Here is a 17877-nt window from a genome sequence, read left to right as displayed (position 1 = left end):
GAGCCTGTAATCGAACCCACAAATGCTGATGCTCCAGATACTCAACTAGTCTAAAGAAGGCCTGTTTTATTGCTTCTTTAATCAGAACAACAGTTTTTAGCTGTGCTAACATAATTGCAAAAGGTTTTTCTAATGATCAACTAGCCTTTTAAAATGATAAACTTTGATTAGGTAACACAACGTGCCATTGGAACACATGAGTGATGGTTGCTGATAATGGGCCTCTGTACGCCTTTGTAGATATTCCATAAAATAACAGACATTTCCAGCTACGATAGTCATTTACAACATTAACAGTGTCTACACTGTATTTCTGATCAAGTTGATGTTATTTTAATGGACAAAAAATTTGCTTTTCTTTCAAAAACAAGGACATTTCTAAGTGACCCCAAACTTTTGAACAATAGTGTATATATATATAGCATGGATAACTGTGATGAACAGGAACCGTAGCATGAGAGCATTTAGACTGACAACAAAGATAAAAAGGTGTGTACATGGGAAGGTGGTTAAATATACAGTTTATTATATTTGATCATTTACACATCACAAACTGACTGTTATTTGAGTCTTATTACATGTACTGAAATTTCAATAACAATAGTATATAATAATGCAGTTATACAATGCGTTTCAGTGTTACAAACCAACTGAACTGAATAGAATGTTTTTGAAGCACTGTAATAAACTGTCTCGGTGTCCGGTCCTGAAATTGAATGGAAGCTGGAAGACACTTGAGGTCAACTTGGGTATCAACACAGATTAATAGGCAATCCTTGGGGTAGGCCATCGTGTGTTCGTATGGCAAGTGAGCTGCTCCCATCCAAATGCAATGTCCTCTAATTCCCTTATGGTGCAACAGCAATAATGGATATTTCTATAATTTTTTTTTTGCATTTAAATATATCAACATACGAGCAAGATTTAATTTCTTATTTTTTATCTAGTATTTACACATTTCAATCAATATTTAGAACACCACCTTGAAAACGTTTTGTATTTCACTAGTTTCCAATAGAGAATCTATTACTATCACAGGGGACTTGTGCTAATGAGTGTTTTTGTAGCATTTAAAAGCCATGGCCATGGAACAAAACCATTTCAACACCCACATATGTTAACTTTAAGGATGGGTGCAATGTCTTGCTTGTTTATCTATTCTAATGAAAGTGGTGAAAAAGCAGGAGGCCAAGTTATAGCAGACTCCTGTGAATGGTGCTCTTTTCCAGTGACAGTCCAGCCAGTCTGATAACACTATCCCCCCAAAAATGAGAAACCACGACAGAATAACATTTAGTCATTGATGTGAATTGTTTTTCAGCAGTAAACAGATAGAAAACATTGAGCGGAGCACTATACATAACCATGGACAATGTTCCTATTTTCCAAAAATCGATGGAAAAGTTTGTGATTGTTCATTTGTGCAAACATACACACTTGTTTTCCCCTCTTCAGTATGTAACTTGTAAACAAGAATGGCATTCAGTAATCTTGCAAAAGCGTATCGTCTTGGAACCTTACGCAAGAGGCTTTCATCACTTGGTATTATACTTCAAATCAATGAGATGATCAAGAATCTCAGAACAGAATAATTTGAGTACAACAAGGCAACAATTACAACAGCAGTCTACTACTGGGATTCAAGTCAGCTCCTTTGAGCATTGTGATCATAGTTGAGTAGGCATCACTGAAATCTGAATTATCTTACTCACATTGAGGTATACTAAATGAAAGAGTGGTACCAGAAAGATATCTTTCAACCTCCTCTCTTGTTCTATTTATGAATGGACCTGGATATGGTGATGCTACACGTGCTAACCATCGCTAGCCTCTCGGTTCGATATTCAGCACACCAGAACGGACTGTGATTACAAAGGTGTATAAATTGAGATAAAATGAGACCGCTCTGAAGGCCTTTCCATTTACATTACTAAGCTGAAACTTTAATAGGCTGATTAAACCCGATTCAAACACACTCTAATGTCACCCTGTTTAAGAGAATGCAACATGAATGAAACATCCAATACATAGTGTAGAGTCGATGCCTTGATATGGCCCTATCACCTGAGTTCTGTTTTAAAAGTGGTTTATTCATATGATAGTATTCTATTTATATTCAGGCAATTCACAGATCCTACTACTCTTTGAGTATTTATCACTGACCATGTTGGTAATAATATATACGTTATTTCACAGTTTGCTGTCAAACCCCAAAGATCCCAGGTCCCACCCTGTTTTATGTTGTCAACAAGCAAACTCCTCAAAGTTGCCTAGAGTCGGGTGACGAGGTAACATGTTCGGTGTGAATCCGAGACTGTCCGAGTGACTCCGGAGGGTGTCACAGGTGCTCTGTAAGACAAAGTAAGGGGGAAGAGGAGTTGAACCGTATTAAGGGATGGGTGATGAGAGAGTGAGGAGAAGAGGAGAGAGGCATGCGGGTCACAGTAAAAATGGGAGGGGATGTGACATTAACAGGAAAAAAAGAACAATAAATAAATGAGTATTCAACATAACCAGGACCAAGTGGAAAACAGAATACAAAAAGAAGTGGCATAACATGATGTTAACCATCGTTGATGCATCAGACAGGAAGATGGTTGAAAGCATAGTGTACACATTGACAAAATAATTCAATACAAATGGGATAACATATAAAGAAAAATGATTAAAGTGGTAGTGCAGGGGACAGTTACAATAGGTCAGTAATGTTTCACGGTATGGGTAGAGAGATGAAAGAATATGAGAGAAATATAAGAGGGGTATGGTATGGGCGAAGGAGGGAAAGAGAAAAGAAAACATTTTTTTCAGTCCTTGTCTTGATATTAGTATCTTCATTTGTACATGGTCATTGACACACACATAATGTTTGCATACGTTTAGTGCAACTGCGGTTGTTTCAGTTAATATATTGCTGTTATGTGGGTTCAAAAGACGCAATAGCCAAAGATATAGATAGCTATTCCAGCAGATGAACAACCATTTCATTTGGTGCAAACTGCATTGCATGCATACCTGTGATAGCATCACTAAGGAATGCATCTAGTGATGTTATTGGGCACAGGATCCAGTACAAATGGTCCCCTAAAATGGACCTCGGTCCTGCAGGAAAGCTAGTAGGAAATAATATCGATGATCCCTGTGGATCGGCTTTTATTGTACTATCTACAACTAATTCTGTATTTATACATTTATATTTTTCTCAGGAAACTGCATTTTATCCTAAGGGAAGGAAAGCATCTTCAGAAACAAAAAGAAGCAAGACTGTATTGCTGACTAGCAAAGTCCCAAACGTTCTTAACAGATGTAGAATCCAACCAACTCATTGCTTATAATAAACCGATAATAATCTCGGGAAGGCAAATTGATTTATGGTATTGAGAGTCATTGATTTCCAAATGGTATCTACAGAGGAAAATGCATTACATTGGCTATAATATCATTGACCTATTGCTGTGTTGGAAAAGCACATTTATAAAGTGATCACTACTTTAAAATCAACCACCAAACCAGCTTTAGGTGAACCAACATCTCGTTAACCAGAAAGGAAATGTATGAAATGGTTCCCAGAATGTCTGAAAAAGAAGGACAGTATGGGAGGGAGGATCTATTATCAATGGGGTTTGCTACCTGGGGGCATGATTAGGCGTGACACCAGGGCTGGTTGGGTTCTCTGGAAACTCCTGGAATAGACATGATGAAAAAAGAAAGATGAGGGTGACCCCAAAAAAATCAAATGCAGAGCTGATAAGTAAAACAATTGGCTCCAAGCAAGTTTGTCTTTGCAAAACGGCTAGGCCTACAGCCCTGTGTAATCCATTGAGAATAGACAAGAACGCTGCACACTAATACCTAAAGGTCACAGAGAGCTACCTCCGTTCAGCCATTTGATTTCAATTAAAGTTTCAAAAATCAGATCAATTTGAGAAAGCAAGGTACCATTGCTAGTCTCTGCCATGTATGTTTTGTAATGCTTAAAAAAGGGTAGACATTCATCATTCAATAATATAAATCACAAACATACTGTATCTTGTTATGAAAATGGTTGCTATTTGCTCCCTTCATTTTAGCACATCTAATGTACTATGTAAAGTAAGTAGTCCTAGAACTATTATACCACTACATTTAACACTCATGTGCATGACTTATTTTAGCATACAGTAGGTTGCACTGTCTCATACTGTTTTCATTTAGCACTTTATCTAATGTAGATTGACTCACTGGGTGGTTAGAGAGGAGAGAAGGTGAATGGAGTTGGCAGAAAAGAAGGGGAGGATTGGAGAACATGAGAGTCAAAGGTATCACAAATGGCTTATCATTATGTTTTAATGCAAAGAAAGCCTTCAATAATGGATGATTCCATGACATGGGTGGAGAAACTATATGTGGTAGTGAAACACAGCATTACATCCACCTAAAGCTCCATGTTCTTGTTTCATGTTGCAGTACGTGCCTCCAGTCAGGGTATGTAATATAACATTGTTGGCTCCTGCTGATTAAAACCATCTAAAGCCTGAGGAAAAACTTGATGTGAAATGCCACAAAGGTATTTTTTAAACTCTACTCTGTTGATTTACTATGAAACAAGGCAACAGGCATGGAAACAGGGATGTTTGTATTCCATGTGTCCAGATTTAACTGTTCAGATATGATGGGTTCCATCACTATCAAGCTGATATTTTCATAGGCAATCCAATTCTGATCTTTTTTTATTTTCTTCAATAATTGGTCTTTTGACCAATCACATCAGATCTTTTCCAATCTGATCTGATTGGTCAAAAGACAAAAAATTCGGAATAGGGCTGGCTGTGTAACGCAGCCATAGTGCTCACACAATGTGTATATAATGACAGGATTCAATGCCTAGAGTGGATCTTTCATAGGGTACATCCAGTTGAACAATTGTACTTTTCTCTATCCTTTGTCACATAGAATGCTCTGAATAAACCTGACATATCCTTTTATTTGAACAAACAAACAAAAATACAGAACCATATCTATGAATATAATTATCAAACACATCTTGCTTTTTCAACTGTTTAAATTACTAAAAGTCAAACTATGTCTAAGTGTCCAAATCTATTATATTTGATAGGTTTAACTTCCTCTCAACAACAAAAGTGTATTTTAAAGCTTTCCTGTCCGTTCAGTCTTATCAAAATAGAGAGTTTTAAAAATAAATATCAGTAGGGAAAATACCTTCTTGGTACATGTAGCTGCAGTTATCTCAGGAGTGGGGCCAGGACCTCTTTTCCCTCACCTTTTCTTCCACATCAGTTTATAGGCCAAACTCCAAGATTGAAGCAACCGTGCATGCAGACAACTCATGCAGAAACAGAAACCCAGGGCTTTTTCACTACCTTGGAACCAGGCTTTGAGCATATACTGTATATAATTAAGGAAAAAGTGCTCACTTTGATTAGCGTTCCACCTCTGTCATTGACTGGTCATGAAAAAGGCTTGAGTTTCTGAAACATTACATTGTGTTATTTTGTTTGTAGTGCAGTGCAGAACTACAAACCAGTGCATTGTGGGAGACTCAAATTACCAGATTGTCACTCGGACAACGCTGTGGTCGCTTCTTGCGCATGAAGTAACCCAAAACCTTATCCTTAAATACCTAAATAAAAGAACATCTCGTTAACATCACAACAATCCAGGCACATGCAAAAACTTAAACCCATATAGACAGACAATATCATTATGTTAAGGGCTTATCTTATTTTTGATTAAATTCAGATAATTCATCATCATTAACTCTACAGTACTACTTGAGAATACTTTTAGGTGATTAAACAAATGTGAGTGCTTCCACTTTACCTCATATAAGTAGTCGAATATTTCCAGTATCGTTAAAACACTGGCTCCAATGAACAGACCCATCTGACCTCCGATGTCACCTGGAAAGAGGATGACAGATGAACAGACATGGACAGGTAAAAACACAGTCGGTCAGGTAATAACATAGTGCCTGAAACCATTCTTGAAACATTTACTTTAACTCTTAGTATCTCAACCAGCTGAGCGGAACTGTGAGACTGTGGACTGTCCATCCAGACATTGCTTTTTATCTGCCTCTCCCGACTGAGTGCTCTTTTCAAGTACAATATAAAAACACATTCAGCCGAGACTTAAAAGAAAAGGTTAAAAAGAAAATAGGCTCAAAAGGAGTTTAGCCCAGTGCTTGCTGAGGATTTGAGTTTTAGGTCTAGTACGTTTCCTCTCTGTCTGTAAAAACAGACAATGAGCCTGGTGGGGGAACATCTCTCACCAAGCAACCCTGCAATTTCATACGCTTTCTTCTGCTCAATCTTCTCATAATTCAACGCCTCAAAGAAGATGTCCAGAACTAGTACGTTTTCTCTAGAGACACAAACAAAACATATACAAAAGGTGTTACACTGCAACGTACATCTTAAAGATACAATTGATTGATATTGTTTATCAATTCGGAGACATTTTGCATTACTTTTCATTCGTAATGTGAACTGTGGATAACAAAATCATGCTTCATTTATGATAGATTTTTTTATCGAAATGCAAACATATGAGCCCTACATCACTTATGTTAACTCACTTTAACTATCCAGGTACTTACCCGATGTATTGCTCAGTTTTGTTGAATTTCTTGGCCAGATATTTGGCAGAGGCTTTACTGGGTATTTTCACCATGGACAGCTCCTTGCCATAGCGTATCATGTTGCATGGTGTCTCACACACACAGTAGTCATTGTCCTTTTCTACCAAGAAGTCTGTGGAGGATGACAATTGAACGGGAGTCTATGTTTTCAAAAAGGTGATAAGAATATAGCCTACTAGAAACAATTCACCCAGTCAGCTGTCCCCACATGCTTCAAGATGGCCACCATTGTTCCTGTACCCAGGAAGGCAAAGATAACTGAACTAAATGACTACCGCCCCGTAGCACTCACTTCTGTCATCATGAAGTGCTTTGAGAGACTAGTCAAGGGTCATATCACCTCCACCTTACCGGCCACCCTAGGCCCACTTCAGTTTGCATACCGCCCCAACAGGTCCACAGACAATGAAATCGCCATCACACTGCCCGATCCCATCCGGACAAGAGGTAAGAATGCTGTTCATTGACTACAGCTCAGCATTCAACACCATAGTACCCTCCAAACTCATCATCAAGCTGGAGGCCTTGGGTCTCAACCCCGCCCTGTGCTATTGGGTCCTGGACTTTCTGACGGGTCGCCCCCAGGTGGTGAAGGTAGGAAACAACATCTCCACTCCACTGATCCTCATCACTGGGGCCACACAAGGGTGCATGCTCAGCCCCCTCCTGTACTTCCTGTTCACCCACGACTGCGTGGCCATGCATGCCTCCAACTCAATCATCAAGTTTGCAGACGACACAACAGTAATGGGCTTGATTACCAACAATGACGAGACAGCCTACAGGGAGGAGGTGAGGGCAGGGAGGCTGAAGAAATTTGTCTTGTCACCCAAAACCCTGACAAACTTTTACAGATGCACAATCGAGAGCATCCTGTCGGGCTGTATCACAGCCTGGTACGGCAACTGTACTGCCCTCAACCGCATTGCTCTCCAGAGGGTGGTGCGGTCTGCACAACGCATCACCGGGGGCAAACTACGTGCCCTCCATGACATCTACAGCACCCGATGTCACAGGAAGGCCAAAAAGATCATCAAGGACATCAACCACCCAAGCCACTGCCTGTTCACACCGCTACCATCCAGAAGGTGAGGTCAGTACAGGTGAACCAAAGCTGGGACCGAGAGACTGAAAAACAGCTTCTATCTCAAGTCCATCAGACTGCTTAACAGCAATCACTGACTCAGAGAGGCTGCTGCCTACATTGAGACCCAATCACTGGCCACTTGAATAAATGGATCACTAGTCACTTTAAACAATGCCACTTTAAATAATGGCACTTTAATAATGTTTACATATCTTACATTACTCATATCATATGTATATACTGTATTTTATACCATCTATTGCACCTTGCTTATGCTGCTCAGTCATCGCTCATCCATATATTTATATGTACATTTTCTCATTCACCCCTTTAGATTTGTGTGTATTAGGTAGTTGTTTGGAAATTGTTAGATTACTTGTTAGATATTACTGCACTGTCGGAACTAGATGTACAAGCATTTCACTTCACTCGCATTAACATCTGCTAACCATGTGTATGTGACCAATAGAATTCGATTTGATTTGATTTGAAATCAGCAGTTCCTTATTTCAAAATTGTATAAAATCTTACTTACTAATATTTAAACTAAAATGTTACAGAAGCCCTGACGCCAAAGGCAGCATTTAAAAAAAAATACTTAGACTTTGGAATTATCTTGTTTGAACGACTTAGTATACTCATTTGAACAACTTAGTCTCTCGTTCAAATGACTTAGTATCTTATTGAAACAACTTAGTAAAAAAAGTTGTTCAAACGTCTTTCAAACGAGATACTGAGTCATTCAAGTGAGATACTATGTCGTTTGAGCGACTTATTATCTAGTTTGAATGACGTCATTGTTATTTTATCTAATTTGTTATGTAGCTTGTCAGACCATGTAATGGTTGCTGCAGCCATTCATTCACTGATTCCATCCATTGTACAACTGAATGCCTTCAACTGAAATGAGTCTTCCGCTTTAAACCCAACCCCTCTGAATCAGATACTGCCTTAATCAACATCCACGTCTTCGGCACCCAGGGAACAATGGGTTAAGTGCCTTGCTCAGGGGCAGAACGACAGATTTTTACCTTGTCAGCTCGGAGACACCTGTACTGTACAATGTCAGATATAGATTTGAAATGTCTTACATTTTAAGTTTGCATCCCAATATTACATCACAGAAGACTGAAATATAACAAAACCTTTTGACATAAAAACACTGTATTTTCGGAGTAAAAAAAGAAAGAATGCTTATTAATTATGAAATTATGAAAAGTATTAATAACATTCTGCCCATGAGGCCACTAGGTAATTTGACTGCAGGAAAGGGGTCTACTTACATTCAGGCTTTTCGAATACAGTGCCTTCATAAAGTATTTATACCCCTTGACTTATTTACATGTTGTTGTGTTACAGTCTGAATTCAAAATATGTTAAATAGATTTTTGTTCTCACCAATCTAAACACAATACCCCATAATGACAAATTATTTTATTTACATAAGTATTTACACCCCGGAATCAATACATGTTAGAATCACTTTTGGTAGTGATTACAGCTGTGAGTCATCCTGTGTATGTTTCTAAGAGCTTTGCACACCTGGACTGTACAATATTTGCACATGATTCTTAAAAAATATATTAAAGCTCTGTCAAGTTGGTTGTTGATCAATGCTAGACAGTCATTTTCAAGTATTGCCATAGATTTTCAAGCTGATACAAGTCAAAACTGTAACTAGGCCACTCAGCAACATTCAATGTCATCTTGGTAAGCAACTTGGTAAGCAACTTGGTTAATTAAGCATCTTGGTAAGCAACTTGGTTAAGCATCTTGGTAAGCCTTGTGTTTTAGGCTATTGTCCTGCTGAAAGGTGAGTTTGTCTCCCAGTGTCTGTTGGAAAGAAAAGTGAACCACGTTTTCCTCCAGGATTTTGCCTATGCTTAGCTCTAGTCTGTTTATTTTTATCATAAAAAACGTCCTAGTCCTTGCCGATGACAACCTTCCTGGTCTTTGTGGTTTAATCTGTTTTTAAAATTCACTGCTTGACTGAGGGACATGTGTTGGGTACATCAATTACGTAGTCATTCCAAAATCATGTTAAACACTTATTGCACACAGAGTGAGTCCATGCAACTTGTTATGTGACTTGTTATTCACATTTTTACTCCCAAACCTATTTAAGCTTGTCATAACAAGGGGGTTGAATACTTATTGACTGAAGACATTTCAGCTTACAAAATGTCTAAAAACATAATTACACTATGATATTATGGGGTATTGTACGTAGGCCAGTGACACAACATCTCAATTCAATCTATTTTCAATTCAGGTTGAACAAAATGTGGGAAAAGTCATAGGGTGTGAAAACTTTCTGAAGGCACTGTATATTCCATTCTCCTTTCTCTTGTTTATATTATAGTTATATTTCCACTAATATTCCGGTATGTTATTAAGCTTTAAATTGTGTCTGCCTTAATAATAATAATAATAATTGTTTTTGATATTTTAACTTCACTAAATTGATTTATATTTTGGTGTTTCTACCACCCCCCCCAAAAAAATGAAAGCACATTTTACAGTAGCCTATGTATTGCCTACCTAAAACATCCATTAATACATTTGAAGTCCTTCAAAATATAAACTACGTATCCTAATGTTAGAAAGATGAATGTAAACTAGATAAAGGCTACTGTGGGGGGGGCAGGCTAAATAATTACAACCGAAAAGGCCTAATTAAAAGAATAGGGATAAAGGAAATGAAAAATGCTAGGCAGAGCATGCCCCGAGTTTGTGGCTGAGCAGTACCAGAGCGAAATTGGAGTGGTAGAGAAGGCCGACAACATTTCTTCAAATTTTCTCTGATTATGCTCTACTCCTCGCTCCACACTCGCCCACTTACATGCTCTGGCACTCAAAAGCAGACGGGCTTTAGGCTGTCAAAGAACTGTCAATTAATAATAATATCAATGGATGGAATCAGTGAAGGAATGGCTGCAGCAACCATGACACGAAACAAATGAGGCCTAATTAGAACAAATAACAACTAAATCGTTTTTTGAAAAATCGTTTGAACGAGATACTAAGTCGTTCACACAAGATACTAAGTCGTTCAAACGAGATAATTTCAAGAGTAAGTATTTGTAATTTTTTTGCCTTGTGCTTCAGGGCTTTCAGAAAAATGTTGTGTGATGTATCTACTAACAACAAGTTCATATTCCTAATATAGATATCATGACCATTGTCTGCCTTACCTAAAGCTGGGTCTGCACAGTCTTTGTACTGCTCGGGTGTGCATACCATTGAGGTCCCTATTCAACAAGAGAGAGAGAGAGGGCGGTGGGGGGGGGATAAAATATGAATGTGAACTTCATCCCATTAACGTCATTACATATTCCCATGCAGAACAACAACAACAACAACAACAACATTATTCATCCTATTCCATTGGTGAACTATGTGATGGTCAAGCCAATGTGTGTGAGTACCCGGCATGTGGACCATCCTGCAGTTACAGTTCTCCACCAGGTAGCGTGTCTCACAGTCGATACGGCAGGCTGTGATGCTGTATGTGGAGAAGAACTCAGAGTCGATGGGAGTGGACTTGCAGTCTCCCCAAGGGGGAGGGAGGTACTGAAGCTGGGAAAGAACAGAGCACAGGCTTCCCCTCAGTATGTTGGCACAGTATAGGAACCACTGTCAATAGCAGCTAGTCAATCCCAGCCCAGCGGGAAACCCAACATAAAAAGTGCACACAAGCAGACAAAAAACAAACAGAAAGGTATCAAACGTTTAATAAGGGAACATAATGTTTTCTGGATGCTGTTCACATCTACAAGAATATTCCACTCAGACGACGGTGTAGCTGGTAAACACAGCTCACAGAAAGCAGCAAGCAGACACCATGCAGGAAATCACTGATGCAAGTCAGGTCTAGTGCTGAAAGGAAAGCAGAGTACCATGGGGGATATGGAGACAGGGCAAATATAATCTGTAAATATGTAACTTCAGACTGGACACCACAATTAATGGGGAATTATTGTTTTAAATACTTCCCAGGGAATGTTCTACTGTATGTAGATATGTTTATGAGGTTTTTAGATGAATACAATGGAATTGTTGTCTTGACAGACTTTATGCAAACCTTGACTTCCTACATTTTAGGAATGAATGCAGCTGATTATGATGTACTGTATGGTAACAAAAACCACAATGTTATTCAAATTATGTTGGATTGGGTACTTTCCCTGATAAACTATTTGCAGTGTGATATGATACAAACAGTACAGAGAACTTCACTCAACAGTTTGAAAGTCTAACAGTACTACGAATCTACTTAACAAAAATTAACGAGCTACTTTTCTAGTCAAAGTGACACATTATCTTCATCAGTCAATTTGTGCGTTCAACAAACCGTATTGCAAAAAAAAAGCTGATCAGCGGTACAAACAATCAGGCATAATTGACCTGGATACCAACCCAACAACATGTATTGCCAGGTGTACTACACGACTTTCAAAATTCGAACATTGTTGAGCCTCACATTAAACGACTGTCTTCCTTGTAGTTTTTTGTCTTGCCAACTTAGTGGTTCGCACACTAAACGATGTGGCAATGACACGTTTTGAGAACGGTGATCAGCAATAGCCAATGAGAGCTCGTCAGAGAAGAAGCCAGTGAGATGATGACGTTATATTGCATCACACAGAATGTGTAGACTCTCAAGCAGGAGCGATGACTTCTACTAGTATGCGTTTATACTTGCCTTTAACCAAAGCCAAAGTGTCTCATCATTACAGCTCTGAAGTTCACAAGTAATGTTATTCAATTCAAAATGTATTGGCTAAATATTTCAACTGTATGGCAAGCGTGAATGTCTGACTGAAAACATTTATGAGACTGCACCATTATGTGTGCAAGACAAAAAACAACAGGAAGGACGGTTGTTTAATGTGAGAGGCTCTGTCATGCCTGCTCCCGCTCTCCTTCTCCGGCACTCGAGGGCGCCAGGCTGCCCTTCATTACGCACACCTGTCACCATAATTACGCGCATTAGCGCTCACTGGACTCCTTCACTTTGTTGATTGCCTTCCCCATTTCTGTCTGCTCCACCGTTTGTTCCCTGTGTCTGCATTAATGTCGTTATGTGTTCATGTCCAGACGCTGTGCTGTCCTGTTCCATGTCCGTTGCTATTAAATGTTCACTCCCTGTACCTGCTTCTCATCTCTACCAGTGTTGATCCTTTCAGAATGCTGACACCACTAAAATAAGCATCAGGGAGTTTTTGTTTTTGGTTGGTGACGTCTTGTCCAGGTGCCGTCGCCGAGGGAACTGGGGATGCCTCAGCTAGCTCATCGGGCTTCCACGCCATAGCTCTCTCGAGAGGTCTTCTTGCCTCGGTGGGCTCGGCAGGCACCCACCCCACGTCATGCTTCAGCCGGCCCATAGGCTCCCATGCCTCAGCCGGTTCGTCAGGCTCCCATGCCTCAGCGGGATCGTCGGGATTTCATGCCTCAGCCGGATCGTCAGGCTCCCACGCCTCTGTCGATTATTCGGGCTTCTACGCCCCAGCCTGCTTGTCCAGCGCCCGTGCCTCAGCTGGCCCGTCAGGCTCACCCAGGTGGGATGGCAGGTCGCGCTCCTAGAGGGGGGGGGGGGGTTCTGTCACACCTGCTCTCCCTCTCTGGCGCTCGAGGGCACCAGGCTGCCCTTCAGTACGCACACCTGTCACCATCATTACGTGCATTAGCGCTCACTGGACTCCTTCACTTTGTTGATTGCCTTCCCCATTTCTGTCTGCTCCACCGTTTGTTCCCTGTGTCTGCATTAATGTCATTATGTGTTCATGTCACGACGCTGTGCTGTCCTGTTCCATGTCCGTTGCTATTAAATGTTCACTCCCTGTACCTGCTTCTCGTCTCTACCAGCGTCGATCCTTATGTTTGGATTTTGAAAGTTGTGTACACCCGGCATAAGTCTTGAAGTGACTTAAAATGTAAAACTTGAAGTCTTCATTAAGCCAACAGGCTCTCATAACCATTGTCCCCTTAGGAAATAAAAACCCAGAGGAAATATCAGATCCTCTAGACGGATAGAACCTTACTCTAAAAGGGCCACATTAAACACAACGATTGGCCATTAGGAGACATTAAGCAGATGAAGAGTATCCTAGCAGTATGAAACATTCAAATGCAAAGCCCTAAACAACAAAACAAACAAACCAACTGCACAATAATACTGGTTGCACCATATACAACAGCTTGTATGAAGACAAAGAATGGATAATGACTGCTGGATGTGTGAGCTGAAGTGGAAAGGATAGCATTATGTGTTCCTAATCCATAGTGATGGTAGTTATAATGAGACAGAAGACAGAGATTAACCAGGAAGGGACAGACATTGAAATGTAGTCACTACAGCCACATGGAGGGAGATGATTGGTCCATTCCGTCATGAAGACTTGAAGGGGGAATGTAATTGGGTGGCTCTTAGTTTGTGGCATACATGCAGCATACCCAGACAGACATACGGTACGCTACCCGCTGCTCTTGGGAGGAAACAAACGTTTGGAAGCCGGGGGCGACCCCAAAGCCCAGCTGGTGGGGGAAAGGAGGCTCTGACTGTGTGTGAATCTGAACCTTTACTCCGGCCTCATAGGACGTCTCATCTGGGGGAGGGACCAGTAAACACATCACCACCAACAGAGAGCAGTAACAGTGATGCATTAACGAATAGGACAACATCTGTCAAAGCCCTTGGTTTGGACCCTGAATATAAGCAGTCAGCCAGCCATCCAGCCTATAGGTGTTCATCTTACTGAGCCCCAAAACAGCTGTGCCCAGATCTGAGGACAACAGCCCAAATTAGTTCAGAAACGGTGATTTCTTGTCATTCAGCCATCTTGCAATAATTGATCATACCCACTCAAAGCTTGATTGGTGGACATGTTTGTAAACATATTGCTCCAAATTTCAACACCAAGTGATTCTATGTTTTGTTGGTGTATAATTAATGTGTCCTTTAACGACTGGTTTTTAGGTCAGACTTGTCTTCCACTGAGATTGTGAGAGGGTTACATGTTTGTATCATGTGGTTGTAGTGAGGTAGATATGGGTGGTTCTGGTGAAGGGAAGTATGATAAGTCATGTATTCATCAGTTCCTCTGAAAGGGGTTTGAAAAGCTTTAAAGAGTTGAAGGATATGGGGTTAAAAAAATGTATCAATCATTTTGGATTGATTTGAGATGGTGATACTAGTATGATAGTTGAATCCGTCCAGATTTATATGGCACAATAATCAATTCAGTACAATTAATGTCAATGAATTGCTCTAGTCATTAGAGGAGTTTAATTTGCATATCAACTGTAAATTTAACAGCTATTTTACAAGGAAAGTCGGTTGAATTCAGAGTTGTTTGGATTGTGGTGTCCAATTGTCTGTTTTAGAGATGCACTGCATCGATAACCTCATGTTATTCTTTCGAATATGAAGAGAGGGGTTTTGAAGAGCCCCTTGATAAAGAATCTTCTTTGGGATAAAATAACTTGTTGAATAACTTGTAGGTCAAGGTGTAATTTTCATGTATTCAAATATTTTTCTGGTAATTATTTCTAATCCTGATAATTACATTTTGTAACTCAGTCAGCAGGAAAAGTTTTACAAACCCTGAACCCTGAGTTTTCACTAACTTCTGAAGAGAAACTAAGTTGTGACTTGTACAGTCAATAAGATGTGTATCTTCAATGAGTGTATAAAACATGACATTGTGACTCCAATGACACTTTGAGGTCCTTCACAATAAAGTGGTTGCCAGAGGAAATATCTGTCTCTAGATCACAGCTGTATTTCACCTTCCTGTCACTGTTTCAAGTTATAATCACAGGATTTCATAAGCTGCAGGCTGAGTGGCATGTTATTGCAATAGATTTGATAGTGTGTGTTGTTGGGGCAAAATGGTATGTTGCAGTCTAATGTTATATAAATGCTTTAGTTAAATAATACTATATGTCCTATATCACTGGTAATTTTCCACAAATGTCCAGTACCCTCTTCATACACTGCAGAAAATAGTGATTTGTTACTGTCTCCTTGTCTAAAGGCCCAGCAAAGGCTGAATTCTTGTTATATCTATTTAGGTTCTAAAGATCTTATCACTCCCCAATCTTAGACACATAGGCTGTGAAAACTGGTTAGAACCGGTTCTTGTTTGTTCAATGCTTTAAGAAATTGGAGCCAAGTACCCCTTATCTCTCATGTAAGCTTGCCTCCCCTAGGAAGGGTAAACAGCTCTTTGTGTAGATGAAGTATAATTCATCAGTAATAGTTAAGTTCCTCTCCAGTTTCATCCTGAGTGTGAGCTTCCCTGCAATTGCTTGAATAAACTCTTATAAACAGAATAATGAGCTCTGCCTGTTCCTTGAAACGAGTTTTCCTCAACAGTGTGATGCTACAGTATTTTTTTGTCGTATTAAAATGATTACTCATTTTCATGACATGTTTTGATTTGGTTGGGTTCTTGTCACTACAGGGGGTGCTGTTTCAACTTCGACATTTTGCGTCTCCAAATTAAACTGCCTCGTACTCAATTCTTGCTCGTACAATATGCATATTATTATTACTATTGGATAGAAAACAATCTCTAGTTTCTAAAACCGTTTGAATTATGTCTGTGGGTGAACCAGAACTCTTTCTACAGCGAAAATCATGACAGGACATGCGAAGGTCAGAAAAATAGTCTCTGTTCTCAGATCAGTTTAAAGCTCTGTGTGTGCCCTATGGATCGAAATGAACTGCACCCGCCTTCCCCTGGATGTCAGTAACCAATGAGAAGTGGAATGGTGTTTCTACGTATTTCTCAGAGCTTATAAAAGGGCAAGGAACGAAGTGCGCTCTCTTTTCGACTTCCGCCATTACGCAACGCAAGACCTCAGGATAGCATTTTGAAACGCTCAGTTATCGGCCTTAGATATGTCCGTCTGTAATTTAATTCGGTATAGGTGTTAGAAACATCATAACGAAGTTATTTGAAACCGATTTATATCAGTTTATGCGAGTATATTGCTATTTTCTGAATTTTCGTAGTATTGCGTTTGAGGATTTGGACATGTGTGTGCCACGTAGCTACTGTTAGCTGCTAGTTCCGAAGTTGAAGTGGACGTTTTACAACAAAGCAACGATTCTTTTGGACAAAAGGACACCTTGCCCAAGATTCTGATGGAAGCTCGTCCAAAAGTAAGAGCTATTTATGATTTTATTCCGTATTTATGTGGAAAAATGTAAACGCATTTTTCGGCCATTATTGCGGCACTAGTCTGGCTGTAACGCACACTGTATGTCTAGTAACGTTAATTTTAAAAATCTAAATCAGCGGTTGCATTAATAACCAATGCATCTTTCATTAGCTGTCCAACCTGTATTTTTTTAGTCAATCTAATCGATAAATAATCGTAAACTTAGGTGCCCTTCCAAGATGGCGCCGGCCAGAATGCATGCCATGTTTTGACTGATTACATAGCATAACCACGATTTGTGATGCTAAATATGCACATTTTCGAACAAACTCTATATGCATTGTGTAATATGATGTTACAGGACTGTCATCTGAAGAATTCTGAGAAGGTTAGTGAAAAAATTAATATATCTTGGTGGTGATAACGTTATCGCGCTTTTTGCCTTGAATCAATGCTGGGGTGATGTTAGCTCATGTGGTATGCTAATATAACGATATATTGTGTTTTCGCTGTAAAACACTTAGAAAATCTGAAATATTGTCTGGATTCACAAGATGTTGGGCTTTCATTTGCTGTACGCTGTGTATTTTTCAGAAATGTTTTAAGATGAGTAATTAGGAAATACACGTTGCTCTCTGTAGTTATTCTAGTCGCTTTGGGTGAGTTTTGTGATAGTGGCTGCAATGGTAAACTGTGATTTATACCTGAAAAATGCACATTTTTCTAAAAAAACATATGCTATACCATAAATATGTTATCAGACTGTCATCTTATGAAGTTGTTTCTTGGTTAGTGGCTATATATATCTTTATTTAGTCGAATTAGTGATAGCTACTGATGGAGTAAAAAACTGGTGGAGTAAAAAAAGTGGTGTCTTTTGCTAACGTGGTTAGCTAATAGATTTACATATTGTGTCTTCCCTGTAAAACATTTTAAAAATCAGAAATGATGGCTGGATTCACAAGATGTTGGTCTTTCATTT

At 39.5% G+C, this 17877-nt stretch overlaps 1 protein-coding gene across 7 annotated transcripts in view; it reads right to left on the bottom strand.

The window, feature by feature from the left end:
• Positions 1 to 504: 504 nt before the first annotated feature.
• LOC139560667 (acid-sensing ion channel 1C) overlaps positions 505 to 17877 on the bottom strand; it is a 198238-nt gene continuing 180865 nt past the window's right edge. For 2 of the 7 annotated variants that reach the window (XM_071377664.1, XM_071377661.1), the window contains exons 4-11: positions 11153 to 11303; positions 10919 to 10975; positions 6596 to 6749; positions 6269 to 6360; positions 5818 to 5897; positions 5546 to 5617; positions 3628 to 3680; positions 505 to 2349 (exon numbers count right to left, since the gene is read on the bottom strand). In XM_071377664.1, coding sequence (XP_071233765.1) covers positions 2271 to 2349; positions 3628 to 3680; positions 5546 to 5617; positions 5818 to 5897; positions 6269 to 6360; positions 6596 to 6749; positions 10919 to 10975; positions 11153 to 11303 — 738 coding nt within the window. In that variant the 3' untranslated portion in view covers positions 505 to 2270. Of the gene's footprint in view, positions 2350 to 3627; positions 3681 to 5518; positions 5618 to 5817; positions 5898 to 6268; positions 6361 to 6595; positions 6750 to 10918; positions 10976 to 11152; positions 11304 to 14204; positions 14333 to 17877 lie in introns of all 7 variants that reach the window. The other 5 variants (XM_071377666.1, XM_071377665.1, XM_071377662.1 and 2 more) reach the window with 4 other exon arrangements.

Source organism: Salvelinus alpinus, chromosome 30, assembly GCF_045679555.1.
Source record: "Salvelinus alpinus chromosome 30, SLU_Salpinus.1, whole genome shotgun sequence".
NCBI classification, from domain to species: domain Eukaryota; kingdom Metazoa; phylum Chordata; class Actinopteri; order Salmoniformes; family Salmonidae; genus Salvelinus; species Salvelinus alpinus.
This window is presented reverse-complemented; position numbering and strand designations above follow the sequence as displayed.